Source organism: Tiliqua scincoides, chromosome 4 (assembly GCF_035046505.1).
Source record: "Tiliqua scincoides isolate rTilSci1 chromosome 4, rTilSci1.hap2, whole genome shotgun sequence".
NCBI classification, from domain to species: domain Eukaryota; kingdom Metazoa; phylum Chordata; class Lepidosauria; order Squamata; family Scincidae; genus Tiliqua; species Tiliqua scincoides.
Window position 1 is genome coordinate 143,774,403 of NC_089824.1, and position 24,460 is coordinate 143,798,862.

At 41.3% G+C, this 24,460-nt stretch overlaps 1 protein-coding gene across 2 annotated transcripts in view; it reads left to right on the forward strand.

Annotated features, from left to right (window-relative positions):
* USP33 (ubiquitin specific peptidase 33) overlaps positions 1–24,460 on the forward strand; it is a 60,481-nt gene that overhangs the window by 4,155 nt on the left and 31,866 nt on the right. For both annotated transcript variants that reach the window (XM_066622835.1, XM_066622836.1), the window contains exons 2-11: positions 2,884–3,002; positions 3,626–3,679; positions 4,412–4,474; positions 8,604–8,756; positions 9,251–9,353; positions 11,560–11,629; positions 14,913–15,026; positions 17,185–17,263; positions 19,510–19,909; positions 23,985–24,125. In XM_066622835.1, coding sequence (XP_066478932.1) covers positions 2,922–3,002; positions 3,626–3,679; positions 4,412–4,474; positions 8,604–8,756; positions 9,251–9,353; positions 11,560–11,629; positions 14,913–15,026; positions 17,185–17,263; positions 19,510–19,909; positions 23,985–24,125 — 1,258 coding nt within the window. In that variant the 5' untranslated portion in view covers positions 2,884–2,921. The remainder of the gene's footprint in view (positions 1–2,883; positions 3,003–3,625; positions 3,680–4,411; positions 4,475–8,603; positions 8,757–9,250; positions 9,354–11,559; positions 11,630–14,912; positions 15,027–17,184; positions 17,264–19,509; positions 19,910–23,984; positions 24,126–24,460) is intronic.

Below are 24,460 nucleotides of genomic sequence, written 5' to 3' on the forward strand. Positions count from 1 at the left end.
AAGCTTCATCACCCTTTGAACTGCCTTCACAAAACGAAAGGTAGTATAGTGGCTAAAAGTGTGAACTAAGACGTCTTCAGTTCAAATCTTACATCAGACATGAACTTGCTAGGTCAGTGGTTCTCAATCTTTTTAGCATTGGGGCCCACATTTTAGAATGACAATCTTCCGGATTCATCAGAAGTGACGTCATCAACCTGGAAGTGATGTCATGGCTGGAAGTGACATTAATTCAGGCTTCAAACCTAAGCTGTGATCAGCCAAAGTTCCCATCATACATTGTGCTTATGCAGTTATTTTGCATAGCTCAAAACTCAAACATTCTAGCTTGGAAATCAAAGTGGACCTGGGTTCTTTTCCAACCACATAGCCCTCCCCCTTTCCAGCATCCCATCTTCCCACCTATTCAGGGCAAAGCACCATACCTTTCTCCCACTGGGAGCCTGTTCTGCCCAGCAGCTCTGCAGTCCTCTAGTTTCAGTTCTGTATTTTCAACGGTGGCTGAGCTAGGTGCTATGTGACCCACCTGAAATTGGTTCTTGACTCAGTTTGAGAAATGCTGTGCTAGGTGATAATAGGCAAGCCAATATATTGGTTCCCTTATCTGTAATGTGATTATAAAGAACATTGAACACTGAGAACAATGCTCTCAGGAAATATATACATTGATTTTTCTTCTCTGCCTCCCCCCCCCCCCCGGGTTATTGGAGCACCCAAGATGACTTACAAAACTCATTTTTGTAATAATAAAGAATAGAAACATTTTAACACGCTCTATAAATCAAAAGCAGCAGAACTAAGAAGGAAAGGCTCAATGAAAGAAGAATGCTTTCAGCCCCTGCCAGAAGGCTAATAGGGATGGTGTAACTCAACTATAAGTTAATTTTGCAGTAATGGTGCCATAATGGAAAAGGCTGTACCCCTTGTTGCTACCAATTCACCTTAAACCAGAGGTGGCAGTCACAGCAGGGCCCCTTCAGAAGACATTGGGGGTAGAGCTAAAGTTCATTAAACTAAAGTACAATCATGTTGATTAATATCTTAGTCTTAATACTGACAAAGCTGATGACTGGACTATAGCTCCCACCCCTCCTTGCCAGTTCTGAAGCTGGCATCTCTTGATTTTAAGAATGATGAGCATAAGCTTGGGTGGCCCCTTCCCATCCATGTGGAAAGAGTGTATGGCTTTAATAGTGTTGAAGGATTAGGACTAGTGCAGCTATAGGGCTACAGTAACATAACACACTTAATAATAGCTCAGTCCTATCCTTCCTGGCATCCGGAGGAACAGTGGTACCACAATGGCAACCACTGTGTCCTGCCGGTGCTGGGAAGCCACCAAAGGTCTGGGGGGGGGGACTTTTGTCCCCTTCCCAGGCCCTACAATAGGTCTTCACACGTCTGCACTGGCTATTTTTCTGGCGCAGACTTGAGAACCTCTGTGTCTGGCTTCTCAGCCCAACACAGAGGATAGGATCTGGCGGAGGAGGTCTCCGTTGGTCCCACCCACCTCATGAGTTAGTTCTTCCTCTTGTTAGTTCTTACCATGTTGCAGGCAGCCACGCAGCATCCTCCACTTGTGCTGGGCCCAGCGCCGACTGGCACTGGCCCTGCACCAGCACCTCCTACTCAGAGGGTGCTGTAAATGTGCTTTATGGCATGTTTACAACACCTAGCGCCGGCACTGGAGCACAGTACTGGTTCTATCCTGTTGGGCCTTAAGCATCCTAATCAGTATTTTTTCTGTCAAAGATAGCAGGCAAAATCCTTGGTGTTCTAATATTCCATACAGCATACAAGTTGTTAAATTTAATTTCCTGATACTTCTGCTTAGGAGTGTCACTAATAGCCCAACCCAACCTGCACTGAAAAAGGCAGGCCAGAAGGTCTGCACTGCATCCAGCGCAGGGTTGGGGCTGGCTGTGGCTGAGCTTGGTAAAGGGAATTAATTTCCCTTACCCTGGGTAATGCGGCAGCAGCCCCAAGGAGGCTACTTGGTTTTGCGCCACCTGGAGAGGTGGCTCATATCCAAGCAACCTGGCGTTGTGCCGGGTAACCCACAATGGGGTTTAGGATCCAACCTAAGTGCTAGATCCTGGCTCCACCCCCTCCTGGGCTGAACCTGTCCACCACCCACCCTCCCGCAGCCCCCTGCGCTGGCCTGACTCAGCCGGCACAACCTCACCGGTCCCCAGGGCTTGCTCTGACATGGGGAGGCCAGCATGCATTCTTGTGCTGGCCTTCCTGACTCACAAGGAGATGCAAACATGCCTTATGCCATGTTTGTGATACTTCCGGGCTGCTGCAAAGGACTTGCTCTGGATGAAAGAGTGCTTAGGATTGCTCTCTAAATTATTTAGATTGAGATGCAATCTGCTTTTTCATTCTTTCTTTAAAGAAATGACATATATTTGAACCTTTCCAAAACATTTCTCTTAGCTAGAAGGTTTTGAAAAACTGCCTTTAAAAATTTGGCATTGTATGATGGTCTTTCGTAAACATGCATTGGTTTGAGTGAAGGCTCAATTCAGTTTGCCATATTCTCAAACTGTATAATACTAATTAAAATGAATTAGCTTAATTTACCTATTATCAGCCTTTGTGGTATTTAAAAATGTTTTTCAGACTTTCGCAGTAGGGGGAAGGACATTATAAGTAATTTTTGTGGAGTGTATAGGGGATAAAGTATTCATGTTTTCAATGTATTGAGCAGAAGCACTTAGTAGGTATGTGTTTTTAGTTTATGTATAATACTGAGTCTCCACGTTCATTTTGTAATATTCTTTGTGTAAAATTGCATAATCTAGTTTCATTTTTGCTAAAACGTGCTGTTGCTTATTCTAAAAATATCTCTGAATACAATGGTTGTGTGTTTTTCTCAAGATGTAGATACTACGTGATTTTGAGTGACAGCCGTTAAAATGTCATCACTGAGCAACGATTGCTCACATTTGGAATCAGTTGGTGAGATTACCAAGGAAGATTTAATTCACAAGTCACACGTGAGTTATAAATTCAGCAACTTCCCTGATGGATTAAGACTAGCTTGTATTGTAATTATCTATTTAAATACAAATATGAGTACAGTAACACTTGTTGTTAGTGAAAATGAATAAGTACAATGACTAGGCAACATGCTTCTTTGCCTAAACAAATGACTTCAGAAAGAGATTGTGACTTGAGCTACTCATTAGAACAGCTATTTTTATATTTTATAAAGTTTGGAATTTTAAGTTCTCAGAACTGAAACAAATAGAGGATATAAATCATTTGCTAAAAAAGTGCTTTTTTAACCTTAAAAATGGAGGAGTTTAAAACAGGATTAATGTTCTAATTGTAGACCTGTAATATAAAATACATTACTATTTTTCTTTCTAGAAGTTCTTTTTACTTGTGCACCAGGCAGAAATTATACAGCTAATTGTATTTCTGGGACCAAAGATGTAGGACAGTTTTCATAGAAACACAATTCTATTATTCAATGCAATAATAGCAGGTTTGTTGAATTACTTAGTTACACTTAATCTTTTCAGTATGAGAAGTGAGAAATGGTGGTATGTTTGCTTTTCTTACCATTTGTATTTCATACTAATTGACAACTTGTTTCTGTATTTTTAATCAACAGGGCACTTGCTTGGACTGTAAAGTAAAAGGACCAAATCTTTGGGCGTGCTTAGAGGTAAGCAGAAATACCACATAGTATAATAACTAAGGGAGAGAGTTTTTTGTTTTGTGCAGTTTTTTTACTAGTAATTTGTTCTCAAGGATGACTTATTCATCAACACGGGGTGCAATATTTCACTTACCATTAGAGGTGTTTGCTCTTCGGTGGGGGGTGGTGTATGCTTTGGGCACTCAATGTTGGTTTCATAAGGAACTTTCAAGATTCTTTTGGATAGTTAGGAATATGAAGTGCCTCATCATGTACAGGTGGGTCCTCCATATCTGCAGAATTGGAACCTGTGGCTTTGACAGACCTGTGGTGGAAGGCCTCAATGGACTTCCCAGATGTGACTGGAAATACCTTCTGGTCATGTCCAGGAGGTTTTCTGACATGAGGGAAGGCTGCCTGTGGCCTACTTGCATCTCAGAAGGCCAGCTGGAAGCCTCAAAAATCCACTTCTTTATAAAAACAAAAAACCCAGAAGTGTACCTCCGAGGCCTCTGGCAGTCCTTCTGAGACATGAGGAGGTCATGCACGGCCTCTCTGATCATCTCTGGATGGAGACCAGAAGGTACATCCGGACAGTGACCGGAGGTCGTTTTAGGACTAATCAGTGGATTTAATTATCCATGGGTTTCTGTATCCCTAGGGAGTCTGGGAACAGATAATCTATTTAGGTCCAACCTGTATATGGATTGTATCGTGTGTGTGTTATAGCCTTGTCCAATAAATTATTCTGTTTCACAGAATAGATGCTCGTATGTTGGCTGTGGAGAATCTCATATAGATCACAGCACAATACATTCTCAGGTATGTGTGTGCAAATTTCTAACTTACAGCAAGTTGTCCTTTTTTCTACTGTTAATTTATGAATTTAAATGACTGACAGAAAAGGTATTAACTTTAAATTAGAATCCAGAATTGCTTGCTTTCAGCTATATAAGAGCAAATATGTCTGCTTAATACACATAACCTGTAATGGTTAACCTTATGACATATTGTAGTTTCTAGTATGAATTATGTTGTTGATGATCAAATTATCATTGTATATTAGTAAACAGTATGAGTGTCACATCTCATAATTTTATAGTAGTTAAATAGAATGCTTTTGTTCAATAATTTTTGCTGAAAATAGTACCCAATGCTACAAAGTTGGGGATGAAAAACAAAGGCATTGAGATAAAAACAAAATGCTGTATTTGTCATGATTATTTTGCTGAGACTTGAACTCTTTAGCGCTGAAGATGTTTAATTTAGGAAGTTGGTATGGGAAGGAGATATGATTGCAAAACACAATTTTAAAAGTAGGAACTAGTATAATTGCATTCTTCTGCATTTTTGCTGTTAAGAATTGAAGTCCAGACACTGTAGAGAGGAAAACTCCCAAAATGGTTTGGATTTAGACAAGCAATACGATCTCTTGGGAAAATTCTCATCAATTGGCAAACATAGTTAGTGAGCCTTGATTCATATGTTTTAACTTAGAGGGGGTGGTGCTGTCTTGCATGCTGGAAGAACTCTCCCAGTTAATACTTAAGATTAATGGAATGCTCCAATCACACAGAGTTCCGCTTCTTGTGATTCTTCTTGTGCCCTCTCCCTGTCTAAGGGGCAAGAATTGCTGAAATATGTCTCCAGGCAGTCAGCTCATGTGGTGTGTCCAACTTTAAGCATGTTTGTTCCTTCACCACTCAAGAATAGTGTTGTTTCCTGCTAATGCATGGACCAGGGCTGAGATCACAAAAGTGGATTGCTATTCTACCTCATATGAGGGCACCTTCGTCTTCTCCTAAGACTTCTGTAAAAGTCTTAGTACAGGACTTATAGTAAAGCACTTTTTTGTGAGGTTGTCATAAACAGAGTGGCAGATGTCATAGCAAACACCCATATAAATGCAGGCTTCCATAGCAAACTAGCCTATGAGCACAGTAATGCCAAATTACTTTTCCTTTCATCTTCCATTTGCAAGCATGCACACTTTTCAAAGAACACTTACGCTGTATCTTACAATATGTTTTGTATAGTTTCGCATACTATACATTAGTGTTGGTGGAGGGCCTTGGATCGTTTTAGCAAGGCCTGCCAAGATTTTGGACTGACGATCAGCCTAAAGAAAACACAGGTCATGGTTCAGGATGTGGACTCACCTCCCTGCATTACAATCTCTGCGCATGAACTGGAGGTTGTCCATGACTTTGTGTACCTTGGCTCAACGATCTCCAACACTCTATCTCTCGATACTGAGCTAAACAAACGCATCGGTAAAGCAGCTACCACGTTTTCCAGACTCACAAAGAGAGTCTGGTCCAACAAGAAGCTGACAGAACATACCAAGATCCAGGTCTACAGAGCTTGCGTCCTGATTACACTTCTGTACTGCAGCGAGTCATGGACTCTCCGCTCACAACAGGAGAGGAAACTGAACGCTTTCCACATGCGCTGCCTCCAGCGCGTTCTCGGCATCACCTGGCAGGACAAAGTTCCTAACAACACAGTCCTGGAACGTGCTGGAATCCCTAGCATGTAGGCACTTCTGAAACAGAGACGCCTGCGTTGGCTTGGTCATGTCGTGAGAATGGATGATGGCCGGATCCCAAAGGATCTCCTCTATGGAGAACTCGTGCAAGGAAAGTGCCCTACAGGTAGACCACAGCTGCGATACAAGGACATCTGCAAGAGGGATCTGAAGGCCTTAGGGATGGACCTCAACAAGTGGGAAACCCTGGCCTCTGAGCGGCCTGCTTGGAGAAAGGCTGTGCAGCATGGCCTTTCCCAGTTTGAAGAGACACTTTGCCAGCAGTCTGAGGCAAAGAGGAAAAGAAGGAAGGCCCATAGCCAGGGAGACAGACCAGGGACAGACTGCACTTGCTCCCGGTGTGGAAGGGATTGTCACTCCCAGATTGGCCTTTTCAGCCACACTTAGACGCTGTGCCAGAACCACCTTTCAGAGCGCGATACCATAGTCTTTCGAGACTGAAGGTTGCCAATACAATACAATATGTTAGTGTTTTAACAGAAGTGTATAGGTCCAACTTTCTTGAACACTGATTTTTTATTCATGAATTTGACTCAACACGAATGGCCATTGCAAATGGGAAGGAATGTGCTGATTCCTGGAGAAGGGGAAAAATGCATCCCTTTAAAATCACAGTTTAAAAAACTGCTTTTCTTACTATTGTAGAGAGACAGTCATGCAAGTGATTACAGGTATAACCTAATTATCCACAGATTTTTCTATCTCAATGCTATGAGAAGGGCCCTTCTCATAAACGACTCTGTAAAACAGTTGTTTAACAATAACCTCATTAATGTGAGAAAGGGCAGCCGACTGACAATCCATCAACCATTCTCTCTCCAGGCTTAGCTCCAAGACAAAACAACCCTTTCCTTCACCCTGAGCACTTGAAAGAAAGATCACTTTGGGTGAAGGGAGGGGTTGCTGGCTTGTCTGGAGAGAGACTGATTGATGGATTGTCTGCCTAATGACTTGGTCTTACATCACAAAGTTCAGCAAGGCTGTTTTTAAGTCACGGAGCAAAAGGACACTGTTTTTTAAATTGCTTTAGTGCGATTTTTTTTTGCCATCCATATGAGTTCTGGGAATGGAACCGTCGTGAATAATGAGACTCAAAATGTATATTTGATTGACCAAAAGACTGAAGGCTTGTTTTCTACTTTAGCCCATATATTGATGCTCAGTTCAGTTTCAGGGTGCAGGATATTGCATGTTCCTTGTGGGAACAGGGCTACTATTGAGTGGAATGCCATTGCTGAGCCATTCTTGAGTGTAGAATTACTGTACTGATCAGAACTATGTATTCTCAAGAATGAGCATATGTAATTGCTCATTACCACTATTATATCTTGGCAGCTTGTGTTCTTCCTCTTCACTTGCCCCACCCACCCACCATAGTAGTGAATTCCATAATTTGGGCCTGTTTCTTATACTGACTTCAAGCACTGACACCATTCAGTATGTCATTGCCCTATACCAGTGCTTTCCAATCTTTCCAGCCTCACAATGCCCTAAGGAGCCCAGGAGTAAGTGACAATAATGTGAAATGCATCACATGATGATGTTACTGCCACTTCTTAGTTCGGAGGCCTAGCATGAGCCCAGAAATAGCAGTAAGAGAGTCAGGGCGAGCGAAAGGACTTTTCCCAGTGTGTGTTTTTTTGTGTGTGCCACAGCTCTGCCCTCCACTCCAAGTTTCTTGCCGCTGCTGGGAGGTTTGTGCCATGGTCTTGCTGCTGGGCACTAGCTGTCCTGTGATGCCCCAGAGAGTGCCCTGGGATGTTGCAAGGCACTATGAAGGACACTTTTGGAACCACTGCCCTGTGCCAATCTCTAGATCAGGGGTGCTCAATAGGTGGATCGCGATCTAGCGGTAGATCGCGAGGCAAAATGAGTAGATCGCGGAGTGCTGACCCCCCCTTCAGGTGCCTCTGGAAGGAAACGCCGGGAGTAAGGCCCATTGTACTCAAGTCCGAGCCAAAAAGTGTGAGCACCCCTGCTGTAGATGCTTCTGAGTTAATGTAGATTAAGTTGTCTCCATTTCACTTTCTCTTCTTCCTGGAGCACGTGCAGTTGAAGTTTAAAAGTATGACTAGTACAGTATCAGTGTTGTCTTCAAGATAGCTACAGTTGTCTGTCTCCTTTTCAGGTAAAATATGGTTAAAATAGACACCTTTTTGTAGGTGGTAGTGTTAGATTCTCCTACTTTCTAGTCAGAATTAATAGTTGTATTTACTGGCATGTGTACTTTATCTTTTGCATTGATGTTTAGTTATTTACAGAGACTTACAGCCCAATCCTAAGTAGATCTCCTCAAAAGTAAGTCCTCTTCTGTTCAATAGGGCTTGCTCCCAGGAAAGTGTGCATAGGATTGTAGCCTTAGTTATTTACAGTTCTTAAATTCATCTAATATTTGTTTTCTAGGAAACAAAGCACTGTCTAACAGTTAATCTTACTACACTACGTGTTTGGTGTTATGCATGTAGCAAAGAAGTGTTTCTAGACAGAAAACTGAAATCTCATTCTTCATTGCAAAATGTTCGACTGTCTCATCAAGCTCCAGAACATATCTTACAGGTAATTAGGCAAACACTTCTCCTGGAATTTAATGAGATGAGGTTCTGTTTAGTTAGCAAAATGTTCCAACTAAGATTTCTGTACAGAGTCTTCACCTATCAAATGTTTATGCCTAATAAAGGTTTTGTTGACTGTTGACTGTTAAAATGTTCCAACTGAACTCCTCTTACACAAGCTAGTTTTTCTGTATCTCTATCTTTTAAAATAGTGAGTCATCTGGTGACTTAAATAAGCATGCTAAAATTTGCTTTCTGTTTGTAAAGCAGAAGAAAGCATTTACCTAATTGATCTCTATATTGTGATTGATCTTCCTATAGAAAATATGCCTTGTTTGATGTATTCAGGGTATAATGTTAGTAAATGCTTGACTTTATGGAAAAAGTACATCTGAAGTGTATGTAAAAATTTTCATAGCATAGTTCAAAAGATATAATGGAAAATTGTTATGTTTGCAAAGGTGATTCTTATATCTTGCTTTTAATTCTTTCCTAAAGGATATTAAATTGCCTAATATCCCAACACTGAAAATTCCTTTAATTGGGACATTTGATGACTTAGATGTACAGGTAGATGATGAAGATGAATTCAAGGCAAGAGGTAATTTAATTCTGCCATACAGATACAGGTTTTTATTGCCATATACATAATCAGCTATTTTATTTGGAATTTTATCTCAATAGTGGTTTAAACAATTTATGAACCAAGGCTTAGGTCCAAAAGTACATCCACTCTCTCAGGAAGTCCTCCTCTTCTGGTTACGGAAGGGTTGTTTTATTCCCTGGGCTAGAACATTACATAAGAACACTGAAGCGACATTGGAAGATGTTTGGTTATGAGAACTGCTCACTGTTGTAGCAATGGCTGAATGCTAAAATATGTCAAGAACAGCACTACTGGCCACTTCCTTTCCACTCATGGTTCTTTAGATCCAGCCCTGTAGTTTGGTTCCAAAGCATGTTGCCATTGTAAATTATATCTTCCCTTTCAGGTAGACATTAAAAATGTCTCTGTTTGTGTACTTAAGAGTTGGAGTTTGCAGTTAGAAAACATCAAGATTGCTTATTTAAATGAGTAATATCAGTGAGTTAATCAGTGAGTAACATCCAGAGCTTCCATACAATGACACCTGTCAACAGAAAGACGACCCTGAATGGAAGAAGAATTTTACTTGCAAAGTTTCTTTGCATGATTGGAATCCTTTTATGAACAAAAGGCACTTCTGCTGATACGGCTGTGCTGTACTTTAACTCTGTATGCTACCCAATACTGTAGTAATTAGGTTTCATGTTAATATTGCTGTGCTTCATGTGTATCATTATGGAACATGTGTGACCCACGCCCTGAAAGTGTGCTATGTTGTTGTTGTATTTCCCAATATTGTACTTAGTCAGTAATGAAATTAATTTGCCCAACACTGTCACTTTGCAACTTATCGAAGCCTAGTACATAAGTTCCATAGATGAAGATACAAACGGTCTGTTGAAACCCTTGACCAAGGCTTAATTTGAGATCCAGCAAGCATGACATCCCTTCTTTCAAAAGTCTTTACGTTGGGGGTGCCAATTAGGTAAGGGTGTGTGTGTTGCTGTTACAGTTTCTGTAGCTGCTTTGTTTGGATGTCAGAATATCAAGACAGTGTTCATTTTCTAGTTAGTGTGAAATAGAGATACAGGTAAGTCTGTGAATTTAGTTGTTTGTGGATTAGGTCCAGGCCCCCCCCCATGCGCTCCCTCTGGAGCCAAGGGGAACTCTGCTCCCCTCGCCTCAAGAGGGTTGTCTGAGCCCAAAAAAGGCTGTGGACATTCGTCCACGGCTCTGCCTGACTTAGACTGAGTTTGGCAGCTCAAAACACATTACTTCCAGGTTCACCCTGTAACTGGAAGTCACGTGTTTTGAGCTGCCAAGCTCAGTCTATGACTTCCATCAGTGGCATCTACTGGGCTCAGAGGACCCTCTGGAGGGGCTGGAGTTCATTCGTATCCACAGTTTCAGGTAACCTATCTGTACGGACATATCTGTACTTCTGTATCTGTATTTCAGACAAATACAGACACATCTGTATTTCTGTAGACTGTTTTTATGTGTCTATTCCACCAACCAACTGTGGCTCAGTTTTTTTCTGTTAATACCTTTGTCATTAGTGTGTCCAAACTTCAACACAGTGGTGTACTATTGCAAGAGGAAGGCGCTTCCAGCAATGGTGCACTGCTGTGCCAAAGGTTTTGATGCCACCCATCACATGTTGTCCTGGGCAAGTACCTAACTGCAAGGCTATTTATTAGGATAAGTAGGAACAAGTAAACTTCCTAGTGACAAACAGTTTGGTAAATTTTCTGTGCTTTGCTTCAAGAGTCTAGTACATTGTTCAGAGATAACAGTATCTCTGAACAATGTACTAGACTCTTGAAGCAAAGCACAGAAAATTTACATAGGAGCCCCATTGCATCAGGTCAAAGGCCCATCTAGTCCAGCTTCCTGTATCTCACAGTGGCCTATAAGATGCCTCAAGGAGCACTCAAAATGGTGTTCTTAAAAGCAATTTTAAAAAAAACCCAAGGAGAATAGAGTGAAGTGGTTCATTTGTTCACACATAAAGGATATTGAGGTGTATGAGAGGCTCTTTGTGGGAGAGGTAAGCAAAAATCTTGTCTGAAGGCTTCTAGGTTTTAGTAAATCTGTTTATGAGGCAAGCTTATTGACTTCCAGGGGACTATGTTATAAAATGTTGTTTCTAAATCTCTGTGAAACGGTACACAAGAAACAAAATTTTTCAGCTTTTTTAGCAGGCTTTCTTTATTTTCAGGTCTGACAGGTTTGAAAAACATTGGAAACACTTGTTACATGAATGCAGCTTTACAAGCTCTTTCAAATTGGTAAGATTTAAAACAAACCTTTGTGAAGGACAGTATGTTCAGAAGCATCCAGATCACCAAAAAGCCCTAGGGTAGAGCATCAGATCAGCACCAAGCCACCTACTTTTATCATCTGTACTTTTGCAGGAGTGAGAATCCCTTTCAGTTCGTTACCTGTATCCCAAACTGACTAGCAGCATATCAAGAATCTGATAACAGTAACTGAACCATAATCTCATTCGGATGTGTTTACCCCAGCTTCTTCAAGTTTGAACATAAATGAACAACAAATGAAGTTGAAGGGTATATCTGGGTTCACAGTACACTGATTTGTTTTTCAGTAGAGTTTCAAAGCTCTCTTATTAGGTAGTAGTCCTTGCTGTATAGAAGCTTCCATACTTAATAATTCCATAGTTATTTTTGTCTAACGACCTTTAGAGATACTGTGTTTCCCCAAAAATAAGACACTATCTTATTTTTTTTTTGGCTCAGAAAAACACACTAGGTCTTTTCAGGGTAGATCTTATTTTTTTCAGAAGTCAGTCCCTTTATAGTTAATGGGACTTACTCCCTGGAAGGTGTGGAGAGGTTGTCCCCTCAGTGCCCTGGAGGATGCCTGCCAGCCTACCTACTCAGAACTCAGTCCCTTTGTAGTTCCTCTCCACACTTTCCAGGGAGTAAGTCCCATTGAGCCTCAGAGCCCTGTAGGCAGGGTTGCCTCGGTTGCTGCTTCTCACCTCAGCTCCTCCTCAGCGTCCTCTGCCCAAGGTAGCACAGCAGGCGCTTTCTAGGTGGCGTGCATAGGAGTACAGCGTTCCCGGTCATGTTGTTCACCTGAGGACCCCTTCCGCCCCCCCATCCCAGTCCTGATCACAACTAGGTCTTATTTTCTGGATAGATCTTATATTTCAGCAATTCTCAAAAAACACACTAGGTCTTATTTTTGGGGAAACAGGGTAGGAATGTGGTTGGTTGGAGCCTCTGTCTCCAGAGGTATTGTGAAGGGCTCTGGTGAATTCTAATCTTACTGCTTTCTGGGGAAATCTCCCATTAGGTCACCAGTGCAAGGCTTCCTGCTTTTAAAAGAGACCCTATTAAAGGACTGGAAGTATCACAAGATATCGTGAGGGCTCTCACTTATCAGGCTCAGGAGAGCATTAATATGAGAAAAAGTGGACCTTGAATAGGAGCAGTTCAGATCCCAAAAACAAAGTCATCCACTTTTACTATTTGGATGCACTTTTGTAGGAATGAAAATACATTTCTGCACAGTATCTGTATCCCAAATTTCTAACCATAAAAGCCATCTCCAGTAAGCCCCATTATCCCACTTTCCAAGGTAGAACCTCATAATATAGCACTTGCAATCCTGGCCCATGTGTCGCCTGAGGCCAGGACCGTAGAATGCTGCCCCCCTCTTACCGGTCTGTTTAGGAGCCTTGTGCAAGTCCTCTGGCCTTCCAAAAGGCATCTGAAGCTTCTAGAGGGCCTTTAAGCGTTACTTCTGGTTTTCATCAAAAAGCCAGAGGTAATGTTTAACAGCCCTTCAGAGATTTCAGGTGCCTTTCTGAGGGCCAGAGGTCTCAGGGCTAGGCCTCCCCAGCCTTCAAGGCTCAGGAGGATGTGTGGCGATGGTGCGGCAGTTGGGGGGCGTGGGTGGCAGTGCCACCCCCACAGGCCACATAGGCATGCCACCTGGGCATTTGCTCCCGTAACTCATCCCAGGAATGCCACTGCAATATAGAGTACTGTTTTGTAGGTGTACTGTAAATACATTTGTTTCTTATTCAGAATGTGCTTGCTACATTGTGAGAGGTTCATTTCCTGGGTTTCAAGGACACATTTACCAAGTCTAGATTTTAACCCAATATTTTGCCTTTTACTCTTTAGAACAGTGTTTCTCAAGGTTTGTCCTCCACTGTACCACTTAACATGGTCCACCTAATTGAAGCACCACTGGAAGTAACTGTTGATTACATCATCCCCAGTTACTTCTGGATTTGGAGGCCAGATGCGATGTGACAAACACCTGTAAGAGTCTCAGGGTGGATACGAGTCCTTTTTTGAGCATGGAAAAGAATGCTTTGGGGCTGTTCGTTGCATCACATTGCTGTGTAGTCATCCTTAGGGCTAGCATAATTAGCTATCTTAACGCACTTTAATAGATCAGAATGGAAGCTTCTATCTGTGGAAGTGCTCAAGGTTGCAATGGAATACTTTCAAACGATGAAATTATTAAGTACCTGTATTCTAAGCTTCAGAGATATTGAAGCTCTTGAATACTCAAAAATATTGAAATAATTAGTTTAAGAGAGGCTTTCATATTTTTTTCTCAAGTATTTCCTGTTGAGTAAGGGCAAGATAGGCATGTTAATATTTTATTAAGTTTCAACCACATGATACTGTTTGGTTTCAGTACAGTTTCTTTTATAAGATCTATTGACTTCATTGACTCTAGTAAACTAGTACAAATGTTTAAAACTGTCAGTTTTGAGATTTACATATTGAGTGGCCAATCCTGGGGATTGATTCTTTGCATTCATACCTTCCCGACAAAGACTTACTGCAGCTTCTGGTCTTGGAGAGTTTGGGAATCGCAGCACTATAGCAATAACCTACAAGGATACTTCACATTCCCAGACAGGGTGGGAAGATGCCCTATCAGCCATATTCAGAGCTTCAGGCTGCAATCCTGTACACACCTGGAAATAATAATAATAATAATAATAATAACAACAACAACAGGTATTTATATACCGCCTTTCTTCGTCTTTCTTCAAGACTTTATTCAAGGCGGTTTACATAGGCAGGCTTTATTAAATCCCTATTAAATAGGGATTTTTACAATTTCAAAGAAGGTTCTTTCTTTCAAGAATGACTACATTCAAGGTGTTTCATTCCGATCTGGCTTCACATTCTGGCCTCCATCCTCCCACGCTCAGAGCAGATGGAATTGCTCGGCTTCAGCTTGTCAGCTGCTCCAAGGTCGCACAGTGCCGGTGGCCTCGAACTGGCGACCTTGTGGATGTTATCTTCAGGCAGACGGAGGCTCTACCCTCTAGACCAGACCTCCTGCCCAATTGGACTTAATTGAACTTCTTTTGAGTAGGCACACATAGAATGGCAATGTTGATGCCTTTTATTAGTAAGGAACGTAACCAGAAGCAGTCTACAATAGTAGTCTGTAGTCTAAAATAGAAGTTAAAGGGATTTTTAAAAATTAATGTGTAATTTGTAAAAAAGCAGTATGATTGACACATGTCTACTACAAAATACTAATGGTCTTGTTCTTCTTTTGTGTTAGTCCACCACTGACACAGTTTTTTCTGGACTGCGGGAGCTTAGCACGGACTGATAAGAAACCAGCCATTTGCAGAAGTTATTACAAACTAATGACAGAACTTTGGCATAAAAACAGGTACTGTGCTACTTTCACTATGGGATATTCTGTAAATCCATCTGCTGATTTTTTTGTTATCTTGGAGAGTCCTACTAATGCATGAACCAGGGCTTGAGATCACAAAGGTGCATTGCTATGCAATCTCATGTGAGGATGCCTTCTTCTGACTATGATGACCAAGTCCTAGAAAAGTACTTTATGGTATAGCGCTTTTTGATGGGATTGTCAAACAGAATATCAGATGTCATAGTAAGCACCCATATAAATGTAAACTTCCATAGAATTTATTAGCATAGACCAGGGGTGTCCAAACTTTTTGGCAGGAGGGCCACCATCCCTCTGGCACTGTGTCAGGGAAAAAAAGAATTAATTTACATTTAAAATTTGAATAAATTTACATAAATTAATATATTAAAGATGGAACTTATATTAATGAATGAAAGTCTTGCAATAGCTCAAAGCCTATAAAACGTCTTGCACAAAGCAAGGCCAGTCTTTCCTTTTCTGCTGCATTACAGATGTGAAACAGCGAGCAGTGGAGGGAGCCCTCATCCGTCAGCTCAAGCAAGAGGTTGAACAGTTGGCTGTCATGCTGAGAGCAGTTGCATCAGGCCAGCGTGGGCTCCAGCAAATCTCCAGAGGGCCAGAGGCTCATTGGAGACTGGAGGCTCCCTGAGGGCCTGATTAGGAGTCCTCAAGGGCCACAAGTGGCCCCAGGACCGGGGTTTGGGCACCCCTGGTCTAGACCTCAGCGATCCAACTTCTGGTAGCTAGGGCCCCACTCAGCCCTGGTGTGACCCCCCCAACTGTGTAAACATGGAAGTAGTGAGTGGTGACGTGATCACATCACCACCAATTACTTCTGGGTTCTGATCTGCCAAAGTCACTTGGCAGGCTAAGTCAGAAGGAGGCAGTGGTGATGGTAGGAGCAGTGGGGCTTTTCAATCTTCTTGCTGCACTGTTCCTTCTTTACTCCTTCTCTACTCCTTCTACTGTTCTACTTTCACTATGGGATATTTCTTTAAATCCATCTGGTGATTTTTTTTTTTACCAGGAGAGTCCTACTTTTTAAATAGTTGAATATGCTTAGCAGGCAGTACATGAAATAGTACTTGTGATATGTCATAGGTACTTGGGGGCATCTTTCTAGGAATGAAGGTCTGTTACAGCTGCTTGTCAATTCCGTTGTGGAATGGAAAACCACTGTAATTATCATTATCATCATCTAATATTTATAAAGCACCTAGATAAAAGGCTTATGATCTAAGCAATTAGCATATTCCTGTGAACTGACTGAGCTGTTGCATCATGTAGTGATCTTCAGTTTGAAAAAAGGTCTCTTTAATTGCATAGCAATTTTTTGTATCATTAATTTTGAGTGATATCTATTGAAGCAATAAATATCAATGAGGACAGTAGTATGTGCGATACTGAACTAAGTAGGTTTAAAAATTAATGGTGTTTACTCAGAAGTAAATCCCTCTCAAAGGGATTTACTCTTTCGTAGGCATGCTTAAGTTTGCAACCTCAATCTCTTAAAATAGTGAAATGTTATAGATTATTTTATTTCTAAAATTCCAAGGTCAAATCAATGGAGTCTGATTTACATACTCATTTAAAAACATGAGAAAGTGAGAACTGCTTCAGTAGAAGAAAGCAAGTTCTGATTACTCCAGCTTCTGTTTGCAGCAGTGACTAGATACATAAAAGTCACCATTCTCTTGGTAGGCTGTCTTGTTGATTTTGCTGTAGTTTGATGTATCAAAGTCTGTGGTAAGACTCTGGTCCCCACTCACATGGTTTTTAAAAATGCATTTTTACAGAATTGTAAATGCAAGCATGAGTGAGGAGAGCTCTGTGTGAGTACTGCTGAAGTATGAAAGTAACACTGGGTCATCAGTACCAGTACAAAAAGTACCCAATTGAACAACCAATACTTAGAATTAAAAACAGGGTGAGAACATCAGGTGTAATATTTCTTGCATTGCTTAGCAGGAAGTAAAGATTTTTTTTATCCAATGTTAATAATATACCTGAATGATGTCATTTTGCATAAAAGCTTTAAAGCTGTAAAGCCATAAAGCTGACTTAAAAGCCATCACAGTTTGACTATTGATTAAGCTGAAAAATCCCAAGTAGTTGGAGAATAAGTACACTTAAATACTCTTTCTTTCAGGCCAGGGGCTGTGGTCCCTACAAATTTGTTTCAAGGAATCAAATCTGTTAATCCAACATTTCGAGGCTACTCCCAACAGGTAAAAAAAAGCTTTTTAAAAAGCTTCCATTTGTGTGTTCAACTAAGTAAAATATTTATTGTATGGTTGTACTCAGGGATAAAAATGACTTTAAAATGTACTCAGATGCTGACCACACTTTCATGATTTTTTTCCTTGAGTATATTGGCATGCTGCTAAACTTTCTATTCTTTAACAATGCAGTTTTTCCCCTTCCTGATATATAAAGTAATTGATACCAGCAATTCTGCCTGCATCCAGACTTAGAAGGTGTAATAAAGATCTTTAGACAGAATTAGAAGGATGGTGATGGTGGGTAGACATTGTTCCTGAGTGTTCTGCAGAGTTGTGTGTGGAATACCCTTGCTCCTTTGACTCCTGTGTAGGAACCTGTGACCCTTGACTTATGGCAGACCCACACATTGCGATGACACTAAGAGGGTTACAAGAAGAGACAGAGTCAAGAATAACAGATACAAACCAATGCTGGTTGATTAAGGGATTATTTAAATATCAGAGGCGTGTGGAGGAGGAATAGTGTTGAGTAGAGACAGTAGAAATCATCATGCTTTGCACTTCACCAAGCTGAGGCAAATGCTCTGCAGTTGATCAGAGCTGAGGTAACAACATATGCCTTGCTCTGTAGTTGCAAAAGTGAGAGCAGAGGTAAAAAAGCAGGCTGCAATGAGGAAGCTAAGAAGGCAGATAGATCGGCCCAGAAATCTGAGAAAGACAGTGATGGTGCAGCTAAACAGGATACCTTTCTTTGCTGCTTGGTGACTTCACCCAATGGGGCCAAACCACAGTTAATTAACAGCTAAAATCTTTGGTGGTTTGCTAGAGATGCCTTAACACGGCATAGCAGGAACATCACTCACTCAGACACAGAGAAAGAATTCAAATTATTTTTGAAAGTTTCGTGGGGTGGGTGAATCCTGATTGGAGAGGCGGGCATGATCCTTTGAGTCAAAGTGTAGGAATTTAGGCTCACTATTCTATCTACCTACCTGTTTACCACATTCTTGGGTGAGAGGGGTCAAAGGGATATAGATTTGGAAGATGATGGATATCTTGAGCATGGTAAGAGTGTCAGTTAGTGCAGCCACTGAAACAAAGGTAAGAATGTGCAAAACCAGTCTTGAGTTGGCAGAGTACTCTCTCCAAGCAGACTTATTGAAAATTGATGGCAGGATGTTCCAGTATTCTTGCCATATCTATTTGGATCAGATAGGGCATTAACAGAAGCCATAATTACTTTTCATGCTTCATGTAGCTCAGGAGTCTCCAAACCTTTTGCCCAGAGGGTCATATTGTATATCTGAGAAGGTGATGAGGGCTGGAAAATAAATACATGGAGAAATAATGTGCTGAGTGTTTGAGTAAATAAGTGGGTGGGGATGAAAGGTGGAGGAGAGCACAGGGCAAAATTGACTTGCACAGGAAGAGTGGGGAATGAATTTTGAAAAAGCGTGGGTATTTACCGCATTCAGCCACTAGAGGTGCTGAATGTAATGAAATTTCATTGCATTGCATTCAGCACCTTTAGTGGCTGAATGCGGTATATGCCCGCGCTGGGAGACCCGGAAGTGCATCCTGAGCTATTTTTAGCCCTGACAGGCTAAGGAATCACAAGGGCGGGATACAATCCTCCACAGAGCCAAATTTGGCCGAGGGCCTGAATTTGGAGATCCCTGATGAAGGTCCTAATGAGAAGAGATGGGGAGGAAGGAAAAGGAAATATGGTGCTTTAGCCATACCTGGACTTCATTTTTTAAAGTATCATTTTATATTGATTTAATTAAGGGCGCAATCCTAACCCCTTATGTCAGTGCTTTCCAGCACTGACATAAGGGCAATTCAGCTCTGAGATAAGGGAACAAACATTCCCTTACTTTGAGGAGGCCTCCGTGAGTGACACCCAACTGCAGAATGCAGCACATACCCCATTGGCACCACTTTGCCAGTGCTGGAAAGCATTGACATAAGGAGTTAGGATTGCGCTCTAATTTGATTACCTCAAAAATATGTCTAGTGATCCAATGAGAATAGGGGAATTCTGCACAAAGTTAAATGACTGAAATGCTTGAAGATTTGAACTGGATTCGTAATTATCTATGTTTATAGAGAAAACAAACTACAAAATTAAACTAACTCCAATGACATGTCATATGCCCTCTAGACCAAAGTAGGTACTTTTTCGAGTGGTTTTGGTTTTAGTAACTAAAATTTGAATAAAGCACAATGCTATGTACCTCTTAAAATTTCAGGATGCACAAGAATTTCTGCGTTGCTTAATGGATTTGTTGCATGAAGAGCTAAAGGAAACTATTATCACTACAGAAGATAATAACTCAAGTGTAGAAGAGAGCATGGAAGTAGAGACAAGCCAGTCAGATGCAGACTTTCAGTCTTCTGGGAACATCGATAAGGTAGACAGTGAGGGTCTGTCAAAACCTGTTGCAGAGCACCATTTGGAAGATGCTATGTTAATTCATGATGATCAAAGTGCATCTAAAGACTACCAGAAAGAGAAAACGTTGTGTGCCAAGATGAACAGGACAAATTCTATGGAAGACATAGAGAAAGATATAAACACTTTCTTTGAAACAACTGAATTTTTGAATAACCAAGAAACTGTCAAGGTGCAAATACACAGCAGATACTCAGGTGATTTTATAACTACTATTTGGGTGTGACAGAAATGCAATTTGGGATAGTTCTGTATACCACCCACCCACCCACGAAGGAAGGAGTTGTAGCTAGAGGTCTGCTCCCCTGTAAATCCTATCTCCCCCTGATTTCCCCCTCCCCTGTTGTCTGGAGTGGTCCTATCCACCTGAGCTCCCTGTTAGGCCTCAGTTAGCTCTGAAGTGGGGATTGGTCATCACCCTCAGTCCTCCTCTTCCTGTGATCCTCCTTCTTGGGGTTGTCATTCCTCCTTGGGAGTACTGGGTTTTCCCTAGCTAGTTGGTCCCTCAGCCTTGACCCAGCCAATCTCATCCCTGGCCTGCAGAAAGCTTTTTGAATTGAGCAAGGGGCCTGTTGTTCCCTCTCCTTCCTGCTCTACCCCTTCTGGTGCCTCTATGCAGGTCCTCCCAGTGGTAGTGTTGCTTCTCCTTGCTCTTCAGGGCATACTCTCCTTCAGAGCAACAGAGGCGCTCCCCCCCCATCTCTGTGGGCTTTTGAGGCCCAAACAATACCTGTTCAATGTTGCATCCCATGGTCCTGCAGACCCACAAGAAGTGAACCTGGATCTGGACACCTCACTTGTCCAAGGTTACCAATGTTTATTTTAACTATCAATTTCTGTTTACTACAGGACCATACTGTAACATTATTCAAGTGATAATAACCCGACTTGCAACTTTTTTTAATGCAATACTTCGGTATTTGTTGCTGTATTGGGAACATTTAGTATAGATGCCATTTGTTTTGTTCCGGGCTGTAGCAATTTTATGTGACAGTGATAAGCTCCTGCTTCACTCTGTAAAGAAAAGAAGTAATAGAAGAACTTGGGGGGGGGCAAAGAAAGCAAGCAGAGAAAAAATATAATAATTAAAAATATTTTCTTACAGGTGGGTTGGTTCTTAAAACAGGTGTATGTCCCCTCCTCTGCTACCTCTTTACAAGTCCCAATTGCATCAGCAACAAAAATAGGATGGGTAGTTACAGGACAGTTTGTTGTTAGATAATTCTGGTTATGAGGAGTCACTCACTATTGTAGCACCATATCTAATGCTACTTGTGCAACTTGTGCCAATTATTGATGGTACTTATTTCAATGTAATAAGGTAAAAATGCGTTGTAAGAGGGAAATGGATGTTATGAGAATGGGTTAGTTTGAGAAGCGTGCTTGTTCACTACCTTGACAGGATCTAGTTTCAGTTGAACAGAAGAAAAGACGGAGAGTAGTTTGTGAAATGACTATGCACTTAAACAGATTTCATTAATAGTTCCTCTTGCAAACATAATTTACCTTAGATATAATTTTTAAAATGTATTTCTTCTATGCATCTTCTATACACATAGTTTTAGTAGCAGAAGCGGCGTTTCTAAGCTATTGTTTGTCCCTGTAGTAATATAGCTAAGAAGTAAATATAGTTTTTCCCTAGGGATTGAACTCCAGATATTTCACCAATTAGAAGCTTGATGCTTTGATCTTCATGTGGAAAAACAGTTGTACTGAATGATTATTTTTTGATGGACCAGAAGCTGAACATGAGCCAGGCGTGTGATGCAGCTGCTAATGCACACTGATGTGCTACTGGCCTGCATCAGCAAAGGCATAGAGTTCACTTCATGATAAGTAATTGTTCCACTTTACTAGTCAGGCCTCATTTGGAATATGACATACAGTTTTAAGCATTATGTTTTTATTAAGGATGTTAATAGACTGGAGCGGGTTCAGAGGAAGGCATCTGAGATGATGAGAGGTCTCAAAACCAAGTTCTGAGAGTAATGATTTAAAGAGACTGGTATGTGTAACTTGGAGAAGAAGCTCTAGGGGAGATATGGTAGCACCACATTGCAATATATAATATTTTCAGCCTTATATGAAAAATAGGTTCACTAGAATCAACTATTTCTTGTAATGCCTGCAATTTACAGATGAAACACAGATCAGTAGTACCCACACCCTGATGAACTCGTATTTGGAGGAATTCAGCTAGAAACGTAGTACTTCAAGCATGCCATGTGATAGATTTTGACAAGAAAATCCTTTTCCCAACCTTCTCACATTACAGGTTAATACAGTTTAGCACTGTAGAAGAATTTTGATATCAGCAATTATTGTTGTAGTGCACTGTGATTGTCTTATTTATTTATTTATTTATTTATTTATTTATTTATAACATAAAACTTTTCATGCATGACATACAATATTTTATGACCATTTGGCTCCACTATTTAACATTTTTTTAATCCACAACTCTGTGAAAGAGGGAATAAATGGTACAAACGGATAAAAACAATCCTCCACGTAGTGAATGCTAGGTATTCTGCTAAAATGGCAATAGACCCTGTGAAAAAAAATTTACAGCACAATTCTATACATGTCTACTCAGAAGTAAGTCCCATTGTATTCAATGAGACTTCCTTTAAATTGTGTATAGGATTGTAGCCTTCGGCTCTAAATAAGGGTCTGTTATCAGAAATTCCAGCCCTACCTGAGCACGTAAACCATTGAAGTTGTGAGGGAGACCTTATCCTTATTAAACTTCCTTAAGATGTTGTGTCTTTCTGGGTTGTATTAATAGAGATATTACTATATTGTGACATTTCGAAGTTCTTTCTTTTGAAACTATACCTAATTTCATGAACTTCTCCCTTCTTCCCCATCCTTAGTTCCAAACCCAAACCCCTCCCCCTTCCTCCCCAAACTAAAAAGCCCCTGATTATTTTGGTAGCTATTCTTTGCAATTGCCATTTTACGTATAAAGGTTTCTATCAGTTGACCCTTCCCCACCAGCAGAGAAATCCCTTATCTCTTTCATAGCCCTTCTTTGTACCTTCTACCCCACGACTACCTTATTGAGATGGCACAAACAGAATCGTGCCCTGTTCCTCTATCTGTATCCCATACGCATTCACATATCCATGGATATGGGTGCCCTCTGAGTCCCTCCACTCTCCAGAGGCAAGGAGGGCTGTGCCCCCTCACCTCCAGAGGGGATTCTGAGTCCTGCAGAGGCTGCGGAGGTCTGCCTGCAGCCTTGTTGGGCCTCCAAATGGCTGTCTTTGGCCAAAAAATGTCATTTCTGATTTTCAGCTGAAAACCAGAAGTGACTTTTTTTTGGCTGAAAGCTGCCTTTCTGAGGCCTGCCAAGGCAGTGGGTGGGCATCCGTGGTCTCTACAGGGCTCAAAAGCCTCTCTGGAGGTGAAAGGAGATGGGGGGGGGGCTACCTGTATCTGCTGATATGTGAAACTGCTGATATAGGATCCATGGATACGGGGCCTCCTGTACTTGATGGGTTCAGGTGTGGGGACAGGTGTTCGCCCATTTCAGCAGTTTCAGATATCCATGGGGAGGGGGGGGGTTCTGGAAGAGAACCCCAGTGGATAAGGGGGCATGCCTTATTCTTTCAGTGATCTCCTCACAATGCTTGGTTCTCCTTTGGCAGACTCCATAGAAAGAGAGTGATAAGAGGGCAAAGGGAAGAGTTTGAATGCAGAGGGAAGAAGATAAAAGAAAAAAGATACGTGCAAGGTGGTGTCATTCAGCTGTGTGGGAGTTCTATTACAGCAGACTTGCACAGCTTTCATGAAACAGTGGATTAAACTAGATGACTTCCAAGAGGACTAGATGGCCTTCAATTCCAGAACTCTGTGGCTCTCTCTGAAGTAGCAAAATAGGCACTGGATTCTTTTGCAGTTCTTGACACATCTTTCCATAATTTTTCTGTTTCTTCCACAATTTCCTGTCTCTATTTTCTATATTGTCTCTATTTCTAATTTGTAATCTGGCAGTTTCTCTTTCATTCTTTTACACTCTTAATTTCCTGCATTCCCTGCCTTTTGCTTTCTGCCTTACGTACTATCCAATTTTTCCCAAGTTTTATTGAAGGATACTCTGCTTCACTACATCACCACTTAAAATAATCCAATGTGTTTTCAATTGGTCATGAGTGTATTTTGGCAGTTATTGTTGAAATTTTCAGAGTTATCCTCTTGGTTCACTTTACTAAAATATAACCATTTGAAATTGGTTGCTTTATTTTGCACTATATGTATATTTTGCAGACTATGTCAATGATGTCCGTATGAATGATGTGTCTATGCCACAAGGCTTACCTTCAAAAGATGGGGGGAGTACGCGCTCATCAACCAGTCCCCCCGGTTCAGGTTCCTTCTGGTCTGGACTGGCACCCTCCCACAAAAAAGGTATCCCCTGATTTTCTTGTGCCTTTGCTGCTTGTTTGTGTTTGTGAAGTCCTAACACTTCCATTTTTTTAAATCTTTGTTGCTTTCTTTTCATCTATTCATATTGGGCACTGATTTGATTGTTTCTGAGTATAGTACTGTGATGAAATAGGTCACGCACCTGTTACACAGAGCTGGATTGAGAATGGGGGACATGGAGCAGAAATGAAGATATTTATTGTGTTCCTGGTGACTAACAAGCAGGTGTTGGGCAGCTGGGCATCATCCCTATACTGTCATGGCATAATGAAGGAGGAAGGGCAAATATTGTCTATTAAAGGTTCCAGGGGGAGTGA